The 23,968-nt window shown below is 42.1% G+C and overlaps 1 protein-coding gene across 1 annotated transcript in view; it reads right to left on the reverse strand.

Moving 5' to 3' along the window:
* Nucleotides 1–23,968, reverse strand: part of MACF1 (microtubule-actin crosslinking factor 1) — a 446,661-nt gene that overhangs the window by 159,810 nt on the left and 262,883 nt on the right. Inside the window, exons 36-37 of the mRNA XM_011955644.1 lie at nt 3,121–3,270; nt 1,730–1,963 (exon numbers count right to left, since the gene is read on the reverse strand). Coding sequence (XP_011811034.1) covers nt 1,730–1,963; nt 3,121–3,270 — 384 coding nt within the window. The remainder of the gene's footprint in view (nt 1–1,729; nt 1,964–3,120; nt 3,271–23,968) is intronic.

Raw genomic sequence — 23,968 nt, forward strand, 5'->3', positions numbered from 1 at the left:
CAGGATGGTCTCGATCTCCTGACCTTGTGATCCGCCCGTCTCGGCCTCCCAAAGTGCTGGGATTACAGGCTTGAGCCACCGCGCCCGGCCTGGCTGCTCTTTCCTAAAGGAAAGACAAACTTCTTTCATCCTTTCCTCAACTAAACAGAACATGTAGCTCTTTTTAAATTTTTTCTCTCACCTGAGGCTACACGGAAACATTTAATTCTTCAACTTGCCTTTGAAATTCTATTTACTGGCTCTACATGTATTTTAATAAATTAAATAGGTTATGCCAAGTTATATATTTATCTATTTCAAAATTCATCTCCAGGGCCGGGCATGGTGGCTCACGCCTGTAATCCCAGCACTTCGGGAGGCCGAGGCGGGCAGATCACGAGGTCACGAGATCGAGACCATCCTGGCTAACACGGTAAAACCCCGTCTCTACTAAAAAAAATACAAAAAATTAGCCGGGTGAGGTGGCGGGCGCCTGTAGTCCCAGCTACTCGGGAGGCTGAGGCAGGAGAATGGCGTGAACCTGGGAGGCGGAGCTTGCAGTGAGCCGAGATTGTACCACTGTACTCCAGCCTGGGCGACAGAGCAAGACTCTGTCTCAAAAAAAAAAAAAAAAATTCATCTTCAGGTAATTTATTTTTCTTTTCCATGTTCTCTACTTTCCTCATTAGTGTCCGCATCCAAGGCTAAACAAAAGATTCAAATTCAATCCGCCAGTGTTGAGTGGGGTGCAGAAGACCATTAGAGACTTTGGCTTCTCTTTGGTTTATCCCAGTGCCACGATTCCCACTGTAACTATAGAGGCAGTTCAGGGACAACTTTTGGCTCACTAAGACTTCATAGATATTTTTCCCTAGTACTCTTAGATCACCAGTCTAGATTCATACTAAAATACGTCATTTGGCCGCACAGTGGCTCACACCTGTAATCCCAGTACTTTAAGAGGCCGAGGCAGGAGAATCACTTGAGGTCAGGAGTTTGAGACCAGCCTTGTCAACATGGTGAAACCCTAAACTCTACTAAAAATACAAAATTTAGCTGGGTGTGGTTGCATGCGCCTGTAGTCCCAGCTACTCAGGAGGCTGAGGCAGGAGAATCACTTCAACCCAGAAGGTGGCGGTTGCAGTGAGCTAAGATTGCACCACTGTACTCTAGTCTCAGCAACACAGCAAAACTCTGTTTTGCTTTTTCCTCCCCATAATAATACCCTTCCTCACTAAGTTCTTTCTGATATTTTTCAATTAGAGGACTGAGTATACAGATAGCAAGATGTTCTGGGGTCGGAGGAGGAATATGTACTTTTTACCAACTGTACTGACAAACTCCTTTACAAACTCCTCCCGGACGTTTCTTGTAAAAATAAAGATTCTTGTAAAAATACAGACTAGCCAGCCTGGCCAACCTGGTGAAATCCCATCTCTATTAAAAATACAAAAATTAGCGAGGTGTGGTGACGGGCACCTGTAATCCCAGCTACTTGGGAGGCTGAGGCTGAGGCAGGAGAATCACTTGAACCCGGCAGGCAGAGGGTGCAGTAAGCCGAGATCATGCCACTGCACTCCAGCCTGGGTGACAGAGATTCCGTCTCAAAAAACAAAAACCAGACTAGCTCCTGAAGTAGCCCTTTCTCGTGATTCTGTGCGTGCTATAAGACTGTTTTCCCCTCATTGTCTTTTGTGTTGGTACCAAAATTCTTTTTTGAAAACTATCAAGTGTCATAGCAGCTGATTACCTTTTCAGTCTCCTGCTGTAAGGCAGAGGTCACTGCTTCCTCCAGCTCCTTCTGGGCCACCCGTGTCTGTTCCCGGAGCACCTCATATTGCTCCTTAGCCTGATGAAGCTTTTCCCGAAGAGCTGTCAACTCATGTGGGCTCAGCTTGGTCTGATTCTCTTCCATGAACCCCTCAATGTCCTTGACAACAGCGGCAAATGAGGTGGCATGATTCTGAATGTCATCCTGTAAATCCTTAACACAAGAAAATAGGAATGGCAGAGCCTTCAACTTTCGTGCTTCTAAGTCCTCTAATGGTATAAAGATGGAGTGGCTAGGATGACATATAGTCCTGTATATAGTCCCTGACTACAATTTTTTTCAGGTTTAGGCTTAAATCAATGCAAATAAATTTTATTTCATTTTCTAAGCAAGTATTTAGTGAAGCCAAAAAAGAAGGTTGTCCACAAATATAAGCATGAGAGATTTTTCATTTTGCAATGCATTATCCTCAAAGGGATCATTCTTTCCATAAAGAATTGTTGACAACATGATCTTAGCACAGTTGAGGCCTGATGGGCCTTTATACTCTCTTGGGTATCACTCTTTATCCTTAATGTGGCCTCCAGGGTCCTGTGTGATATAGGTCCTACTTACCCCTCCAACTTCAACTTTCCCTGATTTTCCTCTTGTTCTCTGCAGTCCAATTGAACTAGCTTTCTTTCAGCTCTTGAATATGTTGTGCTCAATACCATTCCCACCTCAAGACCAATACATAAGCCTCTGCCTGGTATGTTCTCTTCCTCCTTCTACCTCTTCATGCATTAACCCCTACATATGTTTCATTTCTCAAGTTTAGGGGACAATTCTTCAAGATAATCTTTTCTGAAATTCTACTCTAGATTGGGTCTCTCTGCTATATGTTCTCATATGAGTTTTCCTTCACAGATACAACAGTTAATAATTTTATGTTCATTTTTATAATAATCTGTAAAATTTCTGTATGCCCTGCTAGACTGTGTGCTTCACAAGGCCAGGGATGATGTCTGTTTACCATTATTGCTAACCCTTAAGCACTAAATATTTGTCGAAGGAATGAAAACATCACCTGGCATGGTGGCTCATGCCCGTTATCCTAACATTTTGAGAGGCTAAAGCCAAGGTAGAAGGATTGCTTGAGCCCAGAGTTCGAGACCAGCTTTGGCAACATAGTGATACCCCATCTCTACAAAATAAATAAAAAATGAGGACATAGTGGCTCATGACTTTGTCCCAGCCCCTGGGTAGGCTGAGGTGGGAGGATTGCCTGAGCCCAGGAGGTCGAAGCTGCAGTGAACCAAGATAATGCCACTGTACTCCAGGCTGAGCGACACAGTGAGGATTTGTGTCAAAACTGACGGATTCACACTGACCTTCAAGTCACTTTGGTTCTTCTGCAAAGCAGAGAGATCCTGCCGGGTGGTTCTGCCTTGGTGGCCTGCCAGTGCTCTTTCTGCCTGTCCCACCCAACTGCAAAGATCCTCCAGTTGCTGGTGACAGGTATTTTGTTGTTTCTGCAGGGTCTAATTAAAATGCAAAGGGGTCAAAAAACATTTACTAATTCACATTTTACAAATACAAGAAACTCCCTGAAATGTAAAACAAGAAGGTTATATCTCAAGGATGGAAACGTTGATGGGAGACTAGAATAGGAAAAGACACAGAAGTCATATTCGGAAAGCTCCCCTCATTTGGACAGTCCATTGATCTGGGTCTATGGATTGGATAATAATCAGGATAATTATGAGAATGCTTCTAGTTCAGGTTTTGGTTTGGGGGCTCCTTCACCAGACTGCTGTTATTATCTTTGGAAATAGAGAAGAAAGAGCCCAGATGCTTGAAATCCACACGATAATGGTGATGATAATAATTCAGTGGTTCTGATCAATCCCTCCACTAGAACCAGAGACTTGCTACATAATATGCAAAAGTAGAAGAATTGGAGTAGAAAGAAAAATCAAAGACCTGGATAATTCATAAGTTAATTGAGCTTCTTAATAATTGAGCTGACTTTATAAATCAAATATCTCATCAATCCAGAGACCCATTAAATAAAATGATTACATGCCAGGCATGAAGGGCTAGATTTGGCTATTTTGAGAAGGAAAGTGCCCAAGAATAGCAACTGGCTCAGTCCTTTAGGTGTCTACACTAACATCAAAGGAACAGGTCGGGCCCAAGGAGAGAGAGGGAATATGTTTCTGTGCCTGATCCTTTCTCTAGATTTTATCTCAGTTGTATGACATTGAAGCACCTGACTGAGCAATTGAGCATGATGTGTTCTCCTGACCATCCTTCTAAAACCATTTTCCACCAGTTTCTACCTTCTGATGGCGCTTTAGTCACCTGCACTTACAAACAGGTGCCCAACTGGCCCTCTCTCCCCCTCTTTAGGACAAATAGAAGGGCTCTGGAAGAGAACTCCTAAGAGCTCTTCAGCTGTAAAACAGGATCTTCATGGGTTAGGATGGGTGCAGACTGAATCTGAAAAAAGCAAAGCAAACAAGTTAACACAGAGACATACACACACATTCAGGGGAAATATTGAGAGAAGCAGAGCATTTCTGACAATAACAAGGTTAATAAGCATTGTGGAATTAATTACATGCTCAGGGAGAATGTTCACATGCAGTTCTATCACCTGCTGCAGCTCAGGTGTCTACCCTGAATCTGGGCTGGGTCTTGTCTTAAGGTGGCTCAGATGAATTTTACTTCATTAATTATCCAAAGGTTATATCATGCTATATAAATTCCCGAATGAGAGCATTGCACATGCTCAGTTTTCGAAGGTAACCTAAGGCTTTCCATTAGTATATCTCAATTTCAATACAGTTGAAAAAATGAGACAGTAAAAGGGGACATACGGCACAAACTACCCTAATTCCCTTAAAGTCTGACTCAAAAGCTCATTTTTTTGCACAATATTTAATAAAGGAGCCCTTGAGACAAATTTTATGGTGATAATGACAACTCTAATATCATCTTGTTATATGCCAACTTACTATTCAAATAGCAGAAATGGCATGAACATCATTCTAGGTATTCTAAGGTTTTAATGTTATTATTAATGCAATTATGTTGAGCTGAGCTTTGCAAGAAGTGAGTTGTGATGGAAGATGGTAGGATGGTTAGTTTTTTGATTGTTTGTTTGTTTTAGTATCATGCCTGCTTCTACATACTGTTTTCCATGATTGAATAAGCACTGGGCACTACAGTGTGAGGAAAGGTGCAAGAAAATAATATTAATTTTTAAAGAGCCAAAAATTAATACGATTCTAATAAAAATTTCCTTGTCAGCCACTTAAGGATTGTCAGGAAACCTTACTGTAAATCATTCAAAATAGATTAAATAGAATGAAACTAATTTCAGAACGCTTCTCCTCAAGAGCTCAGAGTATCTAGATGTTCTTACGAGCCCTCAAAACAATGCTAAAGGAGAGAGTAAAGTAGGGAAAGGACTAGATACATGATTTTCATTTGAAAGTCAGAGACAATGAGATACAGTGAAGGAAAAGTCTCACTAAAAGAAAACACTTGCATATGTATACACATGTCAACACATACATTCTCTCACACATACATAAAACCAAAACATGGCAAGAAAAACAGCCAGAACAGGTGCCTCCTGGACTAGAACCATACTGGCCTGCATGACATGAAATTTCAAAACTGGTAAACCCAAGCTCCTGCAATCATGATGCACAGAGTCTGGCCAGAAAACCCAATGACAGAGGACATCCCCACAGACAAACTGAGCCCAGCTGCTGGTTCAGTCTGACCTTCACCAGGGCCTCCTGCTCCATCTGTTGAAGATGTCCCTGCAAGGCATCCACCTGAGCTGCAGTCTGTTCCAAAATTTCCTGGAAGGACCTCTGCAGTTCATTCAGAAGCCTCAGCATCTGTCGATTCTGCTGAGGGGACAAGTCCTGGGCATGTTCCGAGATAAAGAACTGAACATCAAAAGCAAGAGCATCCAGCTGAGATTTCCTTTCAGCCATGGGCTGTTTCAAATCCTAAGGTAAATGGAAAAAGGAAACAAAAAGCAAAACAAAACCATGATACTTCCATTTCTCAGTCCATGAAGAAAACCAGAGGCTAATTTCCTGTACTCTCATAACTGGCACTAATGATTCTAGGGCCAAACTAGAATTAAAGTCTCTCCTGGCTGGGCACAGTGGCTCAGGCCTGTAATCCCAGCACTTTGGGAGGCCGAGGTGGGTGGATCACAAGGTCAGGAGATCGAGACCAACCTGGCTAACACAGTAAAACCCCTTCTCTACTAGAAGTACAAAAAATTAGCCGGGCGTGGTGGCGGGCACCTGTAGTCCCAGCTACTTGGGAGGCTGAGGCAGGAGAATGGCATGAACCCGGGAGGAGCTTGCAGTAAGCCGAGATTGCGCCACTGCACTCCAGCCTGGGCGACAGAGCGAAACTCCGTCTCAAAAAAAAAAAAATAAAAAAAAATAAATAAATTCACAGATATTTTGGATTAGCAATAGTATCATTATGCTAGCATAAATAATAGAGCTGCTTACTGCATTTGGAAATCGAGGTAGGTCCAGTAAAGGAAACTTAATTCTAATTTATGAGGAGTTTGGAGAGACTGAAAGTGAGAGAGACTTTTTTTTTCTTGAGATGGAGTCTCGCTCTGTTGCCCAGGCTGGAGTGCAGTGGCACGATCTTGGCTTACTGCAAGCTCTGCCTCCCGGGTTCATGCCATTCTCCTGCCTCAGCCTCCCAAGTAGCTGGGACTACAGGCGCCCGCCACCACGCCTGGCTAATTTTTTGTACTTCTAGTAGAGAAGGGGTTTCACTGTGTTAGCCAGGATGGTCTCGATCTCCTGACCTTTTGATCTGCCCACCTCAGCCTCCCAAAGTGTTGGGATTAGAGGTGTGAGCCACTGCACTTGGTCTTTTTTTTTGAAACAGAGTCTTGCTCTGTTGCCCAGGCTGGAGTGCAGTGGTACAATCTCAGCTCATTGCAACCTCTGCCTCACTGGTTCAAGCAATTCTTGTGCCTCCACCTTCTGAGTAGCTGGGCCTACAGGTGCGCATCACCATGCCCAGCTAATTTTTTGTATTTTTTAGTAGAGACAGGGTTTTGCCATGTTGGCCAGGCTTGTCTTGAACTCCTGGCCTCAAGTGATCCGCCCTCCTTGGCCTCCCAAAGTGCTGAGATTACAGGCGTGAGTCACCGCGCCTGGCCATAAATTTTTTCAAAAAGTTTTGGAAAATATAACATGAATTTCTGATCTGAGATGTATCTAATTGTACTTTCTTAGGTTCAAATATCTATTTGTATCCGTCCAGCAATGAGTTACTGGTAGGCCAGTACTGAGAAAATACATAATTTGTTTGTGATTTGCTAAAATTTTTGTTTTTTGAGACAGGATCTTGCTGTCACCCAGGTTGGAGTGCAGTGATGCATACAAAGCTCACTGCAGCCTGGACCTCCCAGGCTCAAGCAATCCTCTCACCTCAGCCTTCTAAGTAGCTGGGACCACAGGTGTGCCCCACCATGCCCAGCTAATTTTTAAAATTATCTGTAGACATGCTGTCTCACTACATTGCCCAGGCTGGTCTTGAACTGCTGGGCTCAAGCGATCCTTCCACTCAGCCTCCCAAAGTGCTGGGATTACAGGCATGAGCCACCACACCCAGCCTAAATTTTCATTTTTTGAGTAAATGATGCTGTTCATACTATTTTTAAAACTGTGAAAGATTACACTCAGACTTTCTTGTGTTATAGTTGTATTTTTCCCTTAAAGTAGTAAAAACTATCCAAACACTAAAATCATCTATTTTCAGACTATTAAAAGCAAGTAATCTTCCTACAAACATTCAGTGATTATCAGTTATGTTATACTGGATCTCCATCACTTTGAAACTGAGAGTAGATCAATTGAGAGTAGTCAATCCTGCAAAGCAGGCAGAAATGGCTTCTTGAATATTTATCATAATGTTACAGTAGGTAGTTAGGCAGACATGAGCAGGGCATGAGAGGCCCTGCCCACCTCCACATCACCTGATGGTCACCTCCAAGAATGTCAGGTGACCATCAGGTGATGGTCAGGTGGTTGTTCAACCATCTCTCTAAAATAATAATTGGTTGTAGTCGGCAAGAGAGAAAGGCATGCTCTTAACAGATAGAAAACACGTAAAGCTGGTGATTAGCAGCTTCCCGATAAGATCTCAGGAGCTGGGCAAGTGGGCTCAAGCATGCACACTAAGAGGCAAAGTGGCGGTGTTTAAATCGGTATATGAACTACTTCTAGGAATGCTCGACTGGTAAGGGAAAAACGCCTCAAGTGAGCACGTATACAACTTCAGTAAACACACTGCGCGTGCAACCCCTCCCAAGTGCTGGCAGGTCACTGCACATGCAGACAGCCCACCCCAAGGAAAGAACCAGGGGAGGAAAAACATAATCCCTTGAAGCATGCCAACATATAAAACACCAAGTTAAAGGACAGACAACACACTTGGATCTCTCAAGTTGCCCGTTTGGCCCTCTTCCAAGTGTACTTTACTTCCTTTCATTCCTGCTCTAAACTTTTTTTTAATTTTAAGACACAGTCACACTCTGTCATCCAGGCTGGAGTCCAGTGGCATGATCTCAGCTCATTGCAACCTCTACCTCCTGGGTTCAAGCGATTCTCCTGCCTCAGGCTCTCAAGTAACTGGGATTACAGGCGCCTGCCACCATGCCCAGTTAATTTTGTATTTTGTTTTCAGTAGAGATGGGGTTTCACCATGTTGGCTAGGCTGCTCTTGAAATCCTGAGCTTCAGGTGATCCTCCCGCCTTGGCCTCCCAAAGTGTTGGGATTATAGGCATGAGCCACCACGCTCGGCCCTAAAACTTTTTTTTTTTTTTTTTTTGAGATGGAAGTTTTTTTTTGACATGGAATTGCCCTCTTGTTGCCCAGGTTGGAGTGTAATGGTGCAATCTCAGCTCACCACAACCTCTGCCTCCCGGGTTCAAGAGATTCTCCTGCCTTAGCCTCATGAGTAGCTGAGATAACAGGCATGTGCCACCACGCCCGGCTAATTTTGTTTTTTTTTTTTTGAGATGGAGTCTTGCTTTGTCGCCCAGGCTGGAGTGCAGAGGCACAATCTCAGCTCACTGCAAGCTCCACCTCCTGGGTTCATGCCATTCTCCTGCCTCAGCCTCCCAAGTAGCTGGGACTACAGGCGCCTGCCAACACACCCGGCTAATTTTTTGTATTTTTAGTAGAGACGGGGTTTCACCGTGTTAGCCAGGATGGTCTCGATTTCCTGACCTCGTGATCTGCCCGCCTTGGCCTCCTAAAGTGCTGGGATCACAGGCGTGAGCCACCGTGCCCAGCCCTAAAACTTTTAAATAAACTTTCACTCCTGCTCTAAAACTTGCCTCAGTCTCTCCCTCTGCCTTATGCCCCTTGGTCAAATTCTTTCGCTTGAGGAGGCAAGAACTGAGCTATTGCAGACTCACATGAATTTGCTGCTGCTAACAATAAGACAAAGCTTCCTTCCTCTGTGAACATAATAATTTAGGAAACTATCACTGGGAAAACAAGGCTCAGACTGTTCTCTGCCGACAAGAGGATTCGTATGTTATAACTAGGGGAGGGCACCAATGTATGAGATGCTCTATGTCTCTATGTTTTTATATCTCATACTATGTCATAGGAATTTTTTTCATGCTTGCTTCTTTGTAATATCTTAGCAAACAGATAAAGCCTGAATAAAGTCTGAAACTCTCTCCCTCAGTGATATCTTTGGATAAAGGGTATAAAAAAAGGAGGCCGGTCAACTCTTACGTGATAAAGAGGGATGAGATTGTGTATAAGGTTGATCATGGACAAACTTTTATGTCTGCTTCTCTTAAGACTGGGGAAGAGGGAGAAGATAGAACAGAAGAAGGGGTCATTTCTAATTCTGTTTTGACATTCTAAAAAGTTGAAGGAGAGGGATCTCTCTCTATAGCAGAGGATTGATAAACCACTGTAATACCTGATATAATCTTAAATAGAACAAAAAAAGAGAACAATATTTGGGAGAAAACTCTCTGGCTCACATGTATCTCATGGTCCTAACTTTTCTCTCATTGACTAATAAAAAGAATCAATTAATCTGGGGTTTAAGAAGAAAAGCATCTCTTTAGAGCAGGGGGGGTCAACAAACTATGGCCCCCAAGCAAAATCTGGCCTGTCACATGTTTTTGTAAATAAAGTTTTATTGGAACATAGCCATAGCCATTTGTTTATGTACTATCTATGGCTGCTTTAATTTTGCGTGATTGCAACAGAAATAGGTCTTTTGCATATGGTTCATAAAGCCTATAATATTTATTATCTGGCCCTTTATTTAAAAAGTTTGCTGGCCAGACGCTGTGGCTCACGCCTGTAATCCCAGCACTTTGGGAGGCCAAGGTGGGTAGACTGCCTGAGGTCAGGAGTTTGAGACCACTCTGGGCAACATAGTGAAACCCCGTCTCTATTGAAAATACAAAAAATTTAGCCAGGCACGATGGTGTGTGCCTGTAATCCCAGCTACCTGGGAGGCTGATGCAGGGGAATGGAGGTTGCAGTGAGCCGAGATCGCACCACTGCACTCCAGCTTCAGTGACAGAGCGAGACTCCGTCTCAAAAAAAAAAAAAAAAAAAAAAAAAAAGTTTGCCAACCCATGCTCTAAATAACCAATCAAAAATTCTCCTGAGTTTAGCCATGGTGGAAAGCACTGCAGCGATTTCACAGGGACTTAGAAATACCATCTGACCTAGCAATCCCATTATTGGGTATACATCCAAAGGAATATAAATCATTCTATCATAAAGACACATGTACGTGTATGTTCCGTATAGCACTATTCACAATAGCAAAGATATGGAATCAACCTAAATGCCCATCAATGGTACACTGGATAAAGAAAATGTGGACACCACATTTTATGGAATACTATCCAGCCATACAAAAGAATGCGATCATATCCTTTAAAGCAATATGGATGGAGCTGGAGGCCATTATCCTAAGCAAACTAACACAGGAACAGAAAGCCAAATATGGCATGTTCTCACTTATAAGTGGAAGCTAAACAAGAATACATGGATACTAGGAGGTGAACAATAGATACTGGGGCCTACTTGAGAGTGAGGTGGTGGGAGGAGAGACAGGATCAGAAAAAATACCTATTGGGTACTGTGCTTATTACCCAGGTGATAAAATTATCTGTACATCAAATCCCCATGACATGCAGTTTACCTGTATAACAAACCTGCACATGTACAAACAACAACAAAAAGATCTCCTGAAACTGGTATGTGTGTGTGTGTATGTAGGATTGGATCTTGGTCAAAAGAGAAACAAAGGATGGATCCTAGATGCTCATTTAGAAAGAGAAGATGAGACTGATAATAACAGGTCATTCTGTAGACGGTATCTCAGAGAACAGCTGAAGGGAGAAATGATCATAATCACTGAAGCTCCAGGGATATGATCTATTTTTTTTTTTAAGCGGAGTTTCATTCTTGTTGCCCAGGCTGGAGTGCAATGGTGTGATCTCGGCTCACTGCAACCTCTGCTTCCCGGGTTCAAGCGATTCTCCTGCCTCAGCCTCCCAAGTAGCTGGGAGTACAGCCACCTGCCACCCCGCCCGCCTAATTTTTTTGAATTTTTAGTAGAGACGGGGTTTCACCATGTTGGCCAGGCTGGTCTTGAACTCCTGACCTCAGGTGATCCACCTGCCTTGGCCTCCCAAAGTGCTGGTATTACAGGTGTGAACTGCCACACCCAGCCAGGGATATGATAATTTAAAAACCTAAACATAGCTGACTTTCTTGGAAATTTATCTTTCTAAGAAAGATAAATGGCCAGGTGCAGTGGCTCACACCTGTAATCCCAGCTCTTTGGGAGGCCGAGGTGGGCTGATCACCTGAGGTCCGGAGTTTGAGACCAGCCTGGCCAACATGGTGAAATCCCATCTCTACTAAAAAGTACAAAAATGAGCCAGGCGTGGAGGTAGGTACCTATAGTCCCAGCTACTCAGGAGGCTGAGGCAAGAGAATCACTTGAACCCAGGAGGTGGAGGTTAGAGTGAGCTGGGAACGTGCCACTGCACTCCAGCTTGGGCGACAGAGCAAGACTCCGTCTCAAAAAAAAAAAAAAAAGAAAGATAAATATGGATACTGGTTTGCCTAGCAGGAAAATAAAATTGATACAACTCAAAGGACAAAGAAAACATGCTTGAGAATGGGTGGAGAGTTTACCTCATATTGTTGGAGACAGCGGTTCAGGCTGTCAACATCTGTTTCACTGTTAGATGCCTTGCTGTTCAGAATAAGAATGGTATTGCCAACCCAGGCTCTCAGATCTTGAAGTCTGCCTTCTAGCTGTGTGTGCTGATTTAACACTTTAGTCTAAGAAATAAATGGCAAATCACATTATGAAAATCTCCCAGCCACCCAGACTTTGTGAGATTTTATGAATAAAAGCAAAATGCTACCTTTTCTATTTCCACAGCATTCTGGAAGTGGAGTAACCTGGAATTCCAAGTGTCACTCACAGAACTGAGAGACTTCTGAAGATTCTTGGCATCTTTCTCTAGAGCCTTCAACAGTTGAGCAGGAACTTCTTGAGGTTGGCTGATGATAATTTGATTCACACACTCTAATTCCTGACTGACCAAGGTGGTCAGATCCTTTAACTCCCTGTCTAATACCTGAGGGAATAAAGTGGAGTTACCTATAAAAGCAAGACTAGTTTGAAACCCTCTGGGAATCAGCTGTGAACACATTTCTCTCTTACCCCATGTCTACACACATTTTAGGGCTTAGAAAATGTTTTTATGTACTTTCATTAATTTACTTGGTTCTCGCAATCACTAATTCATGAGGTAGGCAAGGTAGACATTATTGTTCTGGATTTATAGAAGAGATGTCTCATTGCTTTAAAAAAATGTGAACAGTGTCCAAGGTCACCCAGCTGGTAAGCAGTACAGCCAGGATTTGGGTTCAGGTTTTCTGACTCAGTGCAGTGTACTCCCTCCACTGTAACTTGCTGCCTCTCTGAGAGTGTCATTATGCCTTTCTCCAAGGAGCAGCTGTGCAGAATTAATGTACTACAAAATAAACCCAAAGGATGACTCTTCCACTCTAAATTCCAGGGTCATGGAACCAAAGAACACAAAGCTATCCCCAACCAGCTTTTCCACTCATCTAGTCTGTAATATTCTGGTCCTCAACACAGAAGCCAGAAATAAGCTGTGGAAGAATCTGATATAGTTCTTTGGCGCATCATCCTCAACCCCAGTTCAGCCATCCTACCCAAGGCCACACACTAGATATTGAGAGAACCAGTAAACCACTACAATTGGTCTTCATTGTGACTCCAATCCTATGACAACTCTTAACCTCCAATTTCAGTGAAATAGCCACTCTTCCTCCCTCTCAAGGCTGTCTTTCTATGTTTTTAGGGGACTGGTTCTATCAGTTACCACTTCTCTCTTCTAACTTCAAGTTCTCTTTTTCAACTGGTTCTTTCTCCTCAGCCCAAAACCCATTCAAAACATTCCTTTCAATCCATCTCCTTCAAGTAGTATCCCACCTCATTCCTTGCCTGTACCTAAGACTTCTGGAAAGAATGATCTATATTAATTGTTTCCACCTTCCAACCTCTCATTTATTCCAGTTGCAAGTTAGTTTATATCCCATCACTCCACTGAAACTGTTCAAAATCACCAATAACTTTCAGGAGCTGAATCTCCCCTTTAGTCCTCATTGTACTCAATCTCCCTGCAGCAGTTACTAGGACTGACTCCTTCTCCTTTGGTTTCTGTGAGACGAGTGTTTCCAGGTGTTCTTCAGAGATCTCCAGTTAGATTTTTCCAATCTATTTTACTTTTTGTCCTTTAAATGGTAGTACTTTCGAATATATTTTTCTTTCTGTTTTTTTTTTCTTTTTTTGAGACAGAGTCTCGCTCTGTCGCCCAGGCTGGAATGCAGTGGCACAATCTCCGCTCGTTGCAAGCTCCACCGTCTCCCAGCTAACGCCATTCTCCTGCCTCAGCCTCCCTAGAAGCTGGGACTACACGCACCCGCCACCACGCCTGGCTAATTTTTTTGTATTTTCAGTAGAGACAGGGTTTCACCATGTTCACCAGGATGGTCTCGATCTCCTGACCTCGTGATCTGCCTGCCTCGGCCTCCCAAAGTGCTGGGATTACAGGTGTGAGACACCGCGCCCGGCCCTTTCTTTTTTTTTAAGACAGGGTCTTACTCCATCTCCCAGCTTGGAGTGCAGTGGTGCATTCATAGCTCAATGAAACCTCAAACTCTTGGGCTCAGGCAAATCTTCCTGCCTCAGCTTCCTGAGTGGCTAGGACTAGGGTGTACACCACCAGGCTTGGCTAATTTCTTACTATGTTGCCCAGGATGGTCTCAAACTCCTGAGCTCAAGCAATCCTCTTGTCCTGGCCTACCAAAGTGCTGGGATTATAGGCATGAGCCACTGTGACTGGCCCTGAGTATGTTTTTCTTCCTAAATAGTCTCTATTTTGCCCAAGTTTCTTTTTCTTTGTTTTAGCCTCTCCTTTTGTAACAGAAGCTTTCCAGATGCTCAAGTGGAGAGTGATGCCCTAAAAAGCTGACTACAAACTCTACTGGCTGTAGTCTTCACTGAGGGTGATGAAGTTGGGCCATACAGTTGGGAAACCACTTATATCAGTACCATTAGGTCCTTCTCCTTGGGCTGGTCAAACCATAGCGGGAGCAAGGATATAGCTCAAAATTCAGTATGTATGTGAACTTCCAGTTAATCCTACTGATTTTTGTATGGAATATTTACCTTCAATAAATGGCTGCTCTCCCTAGTCAAGAGACACTCTGAATTACTTTCCTCAGAGGATGGACATCCAGCCTTCTGTTAGCGCACGGCATGAGCAGTTGCCAGGCTATGTGAAGTAAGCTGAAAATCTAAAGGTCTAATTGCTTCTTAAACAGACTTTAAACCAATTAGAAGCCTGTTTGCATATCCATTTTCATCTCTTTCTGGTGCTCCCAATTTTTGAGGTTTTGGGGAGTTCTGTAGTGTAAATCAGGTTGTTCCTTAGCTTCCTCCACTGTAAGTTGAGGATCTGGTTTACTCTAGCTTGCTAAGGTAGTTACTTCCTCATCCACCTGCTTTCTAAATTCTAAAACTTTACTGCTGTTTTCTCCTTTCTTGCTCTTTTCTTTATGAATTTACGTGCTTAAAACACAAAAACCCTTTTTCCTGATGTCTTAGTATAGTTTTAGGAAGTAAGAGAGATTAACTTATATATCTAATCTACTGTTTTAAGCCTCCAACATTTCTTGCTTGAATTACTGCAATAGTTTCATAACCAATCACTCTGCCTTTGAATTTACCTAAATCAATCCAAAACCACACAGATAACAACTGGTAGGGCTGGGTATGGTGGCTCATGCCTGTAATCCTAGCACTTTGGGAGGCCAAGGGAGGTGGCTTGCCTGAGCTCAGGACTTCGAAATCAGCCTGGGCAACTGGTGAAACCCCAACTCTACTTAAAAAAAAAAAAAAAAAAGGTATGGTGTACCAGGCATGGTGGCGGGTACCTGTAGTCCCAGCTATTCGGGAGTCTGAGGCAGGAGAATTGCTTGAACCTGGGAGGCAGAGGTTACAGTGAGCCGATATCACGCTACTGCACTCCAGCCTAGGCAACAGAGCAAGGCTCCATCTCAAAAAAAAAAACAAAAGCAAAACAACAACAACAAAAAAATTGGTAGTAATTACATTCATAGCCAAATCCAAGGTCTGTTAAAGTCTATCCTTTATAAATCTTATCCAATCTATCCAAATGTGGCCCATCCCATAATTATCTGACAAGGGTCTGAGATTGTTTACCCTAGAATAGAGTGCAAGCAGGTCCTAGTAAGTCTTGAAATCTTCAAGGAAGATGGAGGCTGATGTCTGTGGTGGATCTTGAAGCTGATGTCTGTGGTGGAAGTCTCTGGGAACCTACCTTGGCCTGACACAGCAGATCCTGTAGTTCTGCCAGGTTTAGCTCCAAAGGCTGAATCTGTCTGGTCCTCATTTCAATGTTCCGTAACAGAGACAGATAGGATACTAGCTTTTCATCATGTTCTAAACAGAGTTGCCGGGTAAATACATTCTGTGGAGCCAAAAAGAAAGCTGACTCAGTTCTGATATTCTCCTGTAAGTCAGCTTTAGAAGCAGGCAGGGTTTTTTGTTAGACAAACAGAAGCAATTTTTACTGCATATAGAGTGGGATAAAATAAAACATTTTGTTTAAGTCATTTCAAATCAATAGACAAAGGTGATTTTACTAATTTCCTTAGAGAGCAGAAGCTCAGAGCTATCAATCTACAAGCATCATTTTACCAAAATTTCCAAAAGTTATTCTGATTTAGGTAGCATCATCCTAGTCTTTCTATTAGCTTGTTTCTATTTAAAACCCTTGCAGATTTCAGAAAGACATTCAGAGCCAATGCCTAATTTTTCAACAACTTTGTTACAAACAGATGATGATAAACTAAGTTATATCTTAGAGAATCATCTAGTGCCTTAAAATGTATATAGGTATACAATTATACATATGTAAACTCTGTACCCAGTTAAGAATTTTAGCATTAACTAATTATATCTTTAGGGGGAAAAAAAAAAGCACACCACTTACTTGAGTTGCTCTGAAGGGCTCTGGGTTTAAACCTCCATTTCCCTTTCCTCCAAGTGCAGTCACGAAGGGAGTTTGTTCAATGCCAGGGCTTTCTCCGAGCTTTTCCTGTGGTGTCTTCTCTGTCTTCACTGTAGAGCATACTGTTAGGGACATTGTCTTTTCTTCACTGGTCTCTGGAACAGTAGGACTAATGATGGCATTCTGTTGCCCTGTATTCTCTTTCTGAGACACTCCTTTGAATAGTTTCTCTGGAAGAAAGGATCCCAAGACTCTGGAACCTCTCTGAGTCACTATGTCCTCAATGGATCCTGCTTGTAGACCTGTAATGTTAGGGTTTGCCATTTCTAAAAATTTCTCTCCAGTTATTTCCTGTGTTGCTATTTCAGATTTGAGAGTTCCACAAAGTTTATCATCACTTTTGCTGCCCTGATGATGAAGGTCTTTTCTGTCTGAGAATTCTAGATAACTGACTTCTTTTGAATCTGGTCTAGAAACTGTAATTTCTTCCAATTTAAGACCTCTTGCTGGGTCAAAGGATACTTCTTGGTATGACTTTTCTTTACATTCATTAGATGAGGAAATGAGATGTTTGGTTTCCTTGGTTTTAGAAGTAACACAGGAATCTTGATGATAGCTGGTCTCCTGTCTGGTGGTTCCTTGGAAAGGCTTGTCTGTTTTGGAAATTTGGGATGAGCCTGTCACTTGGGTTTTTCCATCTGATTCCTGGTAGTGCAATCCTTCAGGTCTTGGGGTCATAGAAGGGAATGGTTCACTCTGGGCCCCACAAGCAATTTCTTGAGATAAGTTTTCTTCTGGTTTTAAAGTCAAGCAGAGACTTAAATTGTTTACTTTTCCTTCACTGGCCTGTTTAGAGCTGAAGAGTGTTAAAGCATCTAGATGTTTTACAGAAATCCCTTGAGGTACCACTTGGGAAGAAGAGTCTTCAATTTTAAAAATAACAGAAAATCCCTTTTCTGTATCAGCTTCTTTCCCTTTTTCACTTGAGGTCATTTCCCTAGGTTGGCTCTTTATATGGGAGTCATGCTCATCTCTAATGGCAGTTTCCTGATATAACTTTTCTTCAGAAAGAAATGCTGATTTGAATGTTCTGATGCTTTCTTCTACAATCACCTCCCTCTTCTCTCTCTTACTTTTCACCCCAGCATTCATTGGTTGCTGCAAAACCTGCTTACTCGGCAATTTGCCTGATGTTTCACAATATGTTTCTTGTACTTCCAAAATCACTTCCCCTCGATTTTCTCTTATTTCTTCAGAATCTAGACATGAGGGAGACTGCTTCATATGAGAGATAATTTCTATTTTTGTCACTGCTTTTTTCTGCTCTTCATTTGTATCATTTCCCATGTTATTTCTAGCCACTTCTTTGAGTTTAAAATCACAAACTTCAGAGTAAGTATGTGTCAATGACACTTGGCCCAAGGATTTACCTTTAAGATTATGAGGATTTATGATACTGATAAATTCTTTAGCATCTGGGGACATTCTTGGCTTATGTTGATCCTTGCACCCAAATTCCTTTAAGGAAATTTCCCTGCTCTTTTTTGCCTGCTCCCTATCAGAAACTCTCACTTTAACCTTTTCTTGTGCAGACTGATTTTCAACTTGAAGTAATCTCTCACTCTCTTCTACTTTATTACAACTCATTTCAGCAGTCTGATTACAAGCAATTAACATATCCTTTCTTAGAGATTCATTTTGCAATGCACACACTTCAATCCCCTCTTGCTTTTCAATCTGAGCCCTGTGATTGCTGAACTCTGAAGTATCTATTTGGATCATATTTGCCAGTTCAGGACTGATCAGTCTTTTCTCAATAGCTTCCGCTAAAGTCACTCTCTGATCACTAAATATGTCAACAATTCCTCCATTTAACACCTGATGAGATGCAATAATTCTGACCATGTTTTCATCCACCAGTTTCTCTTCCAAAGCTGATGCCAATGTCAGTCTTTTTCCAGTAGCAGTGTCTATGATTCCACCAGTATTTGCCTGGGCTTCCAGAACCTTCAGCGTAGATGCAAAGTCTACTTTTCCAAGCTGAATTGCTTGAGACACTGTAAGCACTTTGTCGCTCACTCCATCTTTAATGTCTGAGAAGGGAATTACTTCTAGATATCTCTGTCCAGATTCAATATCAATCTTACATTTCTTGACTAATTCTGAGTAGGGGACAATTCTGCAGTTCTCAGGATCTACAATGCCATGCATCATTCCTGGAGACAACACTGCTTCATTAGTTAACAGTCCTTCTTTTTTAGCTTCTGCCAAGGTCAATCTCTGACCAGAAATGAGATCCACAAAGTTTCCAGTAAAGGCCTGAACCTCCTGGATTTCTCTGTTCAGGTCTGGGGTAATAAGATCTAATTTTATGGCTTTAGGGAGGGAAACAGTTTCCTTTGTTTCAGGATTAAAAATCTGATGGATGTTTAAGTTCTCAACTCTTTTGAGTTTCTGGGCTAAATCTTCACCAATTAAGCCATGTCTGAAGGCATTATCAACAGAAAGTCTCATCCCAGATATATGATGAATGATACCTCCATCTAGCACCTGCTTAGTCAACAAACGAATGGCCTCCTCTTTCTCCAAAAGACCTCTGTCAATGGACTGCACAACTGTTAAAGGGGCTTTACTATCAGGGTCTATAAGTCCTGTTGTTTCCATTTGTAAACTAATTAATCTCTCCCTAACTGTTTTTTCAGCATCTCTACCTTTGGAAGCTTTCTCCAGATTTATAAGCTCTGGCTGGTCAGCAATGTCCACCAAGCCAAGAGTTGAGGCCAAAGTTACTGAAACTTTTTTGCCTCGTTTCAGATCAATAATTCCACCAGTCACCACCTGTCTCTCTAAAATTCTGGTGGCTGTTTCCTTGTCAAGAAGTCCAATCGTAACTGCATCCTTTACAGAGCATAGTGTGTGGGTACGGGGGTCTAAGATACCACTTATAGCTTTGTCTGCCATGAGGACATTATGTAATAATTTCTCATCCATCAGACCTTCATTAATGACTTCTTCAGTTGTCAAAGACTCACACGTCTGAGAGTCAAAGAACCCCTGAAACATGTTCAGCTTCTCCATAAGCTTCACGGCAGTGTGACTTGGCACGATGCCTCGGGATATTGCTTCATTTAGTAAGAGCTTTTGACCTGTTTGTTCATGAAAGATACCACCATCTAGTAACTGTGCAGATAATACATTTAAGGTAGCTTCTTCAAGCAATTCTGATGGATGACTGTAGGACAGAAAAGTTTCCCTGCCATTATCTTCCTCATCAGTCTTTTCTAACATCATCATACTACCACCTGCGATGTTCTGTGCTTCTTGACTTTCTTTATGGTCATCCTTAGCCACAAATGTTTTCTTCAACATTTGCTTTTTGTCCAGAGGATGAATGTTCACATCAGTTTCAGACTTTAGTTCTAACTTTACACCTAGAGTTTTCTTTACCTGAACTTCTGACTTTTTGCTTTGGGGTTTTATGTGAGATCCTCCAGTTTCATCATGAATATATTCAGTCTCAAGAGTGTGTGCTTGTTCATTCTGACATGTAAAGGAAGTGTTTCTGAGAGGCTGATGTTCTTTCTTTGGTGTTTCAACAGAAAAAAGATCTTTGTCAACCACCAACAGCACACCTTCTGCCTCCGCAGAAGGTACAGTCAGGAGGTGTCCCCTGCTGGCATTTTCTTTGATAGACACTGCTATTTGGTCTTCCCTTTTGGTATCTATCAACTGCCTTTGTACCTCTAATTCGACTTTATTTATTACCTTCAAAGAGTCAACATTTGAATTTCTCTCTTTTTGTTCTACAAACAGATCCTCTTCAGGGTTCTCTACAGAAGAATCTTCTGTTTCTACAGTGGTCTTTTTGCCTTTTTCTGTAGTGCAATCTTCCTGATTGGGATATTCTTTGTTCTGAGAAGAAAACTGGAACTCAGGCAGCCTCACAGTCCACCCATCACTGAAAGTTCCTGAGATTTTCACATTAGCTGACTCTTGCAATCCCTCAGGAGTTTTTTGCCTTTGATGCCCAATTTCAACCACTTCTGGAGGACTTGTTTGATACTCATCTCTGGATGTTAGTATCCCCATCAGCTCTTTATCTAACAGAAGCAGCCTCTGTCCATTTTGTACATTAATATAGCTGTGAGTCATCAGCTGGAACAACAGATTCTCACTCTTGCTTGCTATGGTCTTAGGTTGGCTCTTGGTGCACGGTAGAACTGCTGCTCCAGGATTAATATTTTGTTCTGCAGAGTCTGCTAGTTGCATGTGGGGCATCACATCAGGTATACAAATCGATTTTAAGTTATTGGCAAGATCTCTGTCCAGGATACCACTTTCTATTGCTTTCTTCCAGGAAAAAATCTCTGTGGTTGCTGGTAGAAACAGAGCCTTAATATGCTGTCGGTTACTAAGGATTTTATGTGCTAGTTCAGTAGACACAATACCTTGTTCTAGGGCATCTGTAATTGGGAGGATCTCTCCAGATTCAGGCCACAGCAAACCCATGAATGACCAGAGGGACTCCAGAATCACAAGGGCGATCTTAGCAGCTACTAGATCATTGCTCACTGCTTCATCTATTGTTAGCCTTTGCCCCGTGACAGTGTCTATGATGCCTCCTGTCTGAAGCTGCCTTATGAGGATACCACAGGCCATATCTTGGTCAATCAAATTATGTCTTACAGCCTCTTCCACTGTAAGTCTGTGTCCTGTTCTTGGATCTACTATGCCACCAGCAAAAAGCTGAGCTTCCAGCAACCGGACAGTGACCTGCCTATCTATCAGCCCTTCCTGAACTGCACGGAAAATGCTAACCTTCCGGCCTGATTTCAAGCTCACCATCCCCCCTGCCAATTGTTTGACAGGCAGCAATTTGAATCCTGATTCCTGGTGGACAATACATCGTTGCATCAGATCCAGCAAACCAATTTTCTCAGCTGTGTTAGGGTCTATCAAATTCTTGGATGTTCTAAGATGAGACTCTAATACTGAATGAAGCCATGCAGAAATGAGGCCTTGATGAAAAGCCTCTTCCAGGTTAATACAGTTCTCACTAGGGGACAGACTGAAACCTCCAGTTGCCAGGTGAGCTTCTAAGATTTTCAGTCCAACTCTCTCACTGATTATTCTCTTCTCAATTGCTTCCATCACAGAAAGAGGGCCTCTGCTCTCAGTAAGCCCGCTTATTAAGGCCAGGGCATCCTGTAGCTCCCGGAGCTCCTGGTACATCTGGGGATTAATGAGGTTTCTGGCTAGGCCCTCCTCCAAAGAGAGGTTTTCACCAGTCTCGGGGGCAATGAGGCCAGACATGATAACCTGAGATTCCAGAAGCACAAGGCCTGTGTCTTGGTCAAGGAGGCCCTTTTGCATGGCTTTGAAGATAGGAAATATCTCCACTGTGCCTAGGTCAATCACCCCAGCAACTGCTCTGCAATCCTAAAAAAAAAAAAAAAAAAAAGGAAAAGAAAACTGAATCAGAGCCAATGGCAAAGCACAACTATTGAAAGGAGCCATTCAAAGAACTATAGTATTTAGGCCAGGCATGGTGGCTCATGCCTATAATCTGCCCGAGGCGGGCAGATCATGAGGTCAGGAGTTCGAGACCGGCCTGACCAACATGGTGAAAACCCCGTCTCTACTAAAAATACAAAAATTAGTTGGGCTTGGTGGTGCCTGCCTGTAATCCCAGCTACTTAGGAGGCTAAAGCAGGAGAATTGCTTGAATCCAGGAGGTGGAGGGTTGCAGTGAGCTGAGATTTTACCATTGCATTCCAGCCTGGGTGACAGAGTGAGACTCTGTCTCAAAAAAAAAACTATAGTATATAAAATTCTGACCACAAGAAAAACCCAGCATGGGATAAGCCCCAACATGTAGGAAATATTCTGAAGCAAGCCACCCAGTGTTAATACTAAAAAAGAGTTTTTCTACAGTGCAGAATGTTTACTAGACCAGAAGTTCCTAGATCACTTGAGAGATAATGGCATTAAGCATATCTGAGTGACAAGCTCTACAGGATGGCAAGCAGTGAAAGTGATAGGATTTAATCTTATTTTTAAGACCAAATCATCATAAAGTTTCTTACAGACACATAACAGTTCCCCCAAAGTGAGAATTCAACCCCATAAAACAAGTTTTTGCTGTTGTAAACCACACAGAAGACTCTGGAAGTAGCAATTCCCTGCTGATGAGCATAGCAGGACTGGTCCACAGAATAAGAGAGATTTATGCAGTCCAATAGCTCGAGAACAATTGTGCATCCCAGTAAACAGGCCTGTGTATACTACTCAAGAAAGTATTTTAGCAACTGGGATACTAGTATTCTTGGACAATGCTAGCTTCTCCCAAGGCAATGGCTCTAAATTAAATTAGTTCTAGGACTTGGAAGTAGCAAGACAAGGAAGAAACAGATCGGGGACCCTTGCCTACGGAACCACTAGTAACTTTTCTTCTGGTCCAGGCTAGAATGGGTAGCACAATAACCATGACTACAGCTGTCACTTATTATTAGATCTATTGAACACTGACATTTAATTCTCACAGTGTCCTATGAAAACAATTGTTTGAATCTTTAGTTTGAAGAAATGAAAATGAGGCACAGAGTTTAGGTAACTTGTCCAAGGTCACAAAACTAATAAGTTCCAGAAATAAATCAAGGTCTGACTCTAAATCTTGTATGCCCTCCCACAGTCAGACCCAGAAAACTATAAAAGACAAGTACAGTAGAGTCACATCTTAACACAGGAGTTAGGTCCTAAGGTCAGTGAATAAGGCATATACACTGTCAAAACTACCCTTGCAAATCCTAGAAAGAAAAGAATTCTCATTTTGAGATCTTTTATCACAGAATAATACATTCAGATTTTAAATTATTTAAGTGTTTAACCACTTAACAACACTTCATTTTTATTACTCTCCAACTTTTCAGCTCTTGTTTATGTTCATTATTTTCATTTTCTGTATATAATTTTATCTGTCCCTCTTTGGTCAGAGCTACTTTCTGATTACTTATTTAACTCTCTACCTTACTGATGGAGGATCTTGTGGAAGCAGTTTCCAATTACTTCCCTGCCTTCTAAATAATAGCATTCCATTTTACCTCAGTGAGTAAGTTCCATAAGAGCTGATCCATTGCCCATGAAGGTCTAGGAGCAGTAGCTGTCATTCAATAAACATGGGACGAATATGGATAAATAATAAGGAAACCCTTAAAATCATTAAACCATTTCCCCTCAGATTTTAGAAACATGCACTGAGGATTTCAAGCTTGATGAGGTGCATACAATAAGAATACAGTATGGACAACAAATGAAAGAACAGTATATTTGGTTCTCATCTCCATTTCTACATACGTATTCAATCAGTGGAATAACTGACAGACTTCTCTACACTAAAGTATTATTTATTCCCTATCTCCTTGTTTTCTGACCAAGAGAAAGTTCAATCTGTATAATTTAAATATATATATTATGCAAATTCCCTATGTGTCTGTTTTAAAGAAACTGAAGGAAAAAGTTCACTGGAATGTGATAC

This window comes from Colobus angolensis, unplaced genomic scaffold, assembly GCF_000951035.1.
Source record: "Colobus angolensis palliatus isolate OR3802 unplaced genomic scaffold, Cang.pa_1.0 Scaffold4, whole genome shotgun sequence".
Taxonomy (NCBI): Eukaryota; Metazoa; Chordata; class Mammalia; order Primates; family Cercopithecidae; genus Colobus; species Colobus angolensis.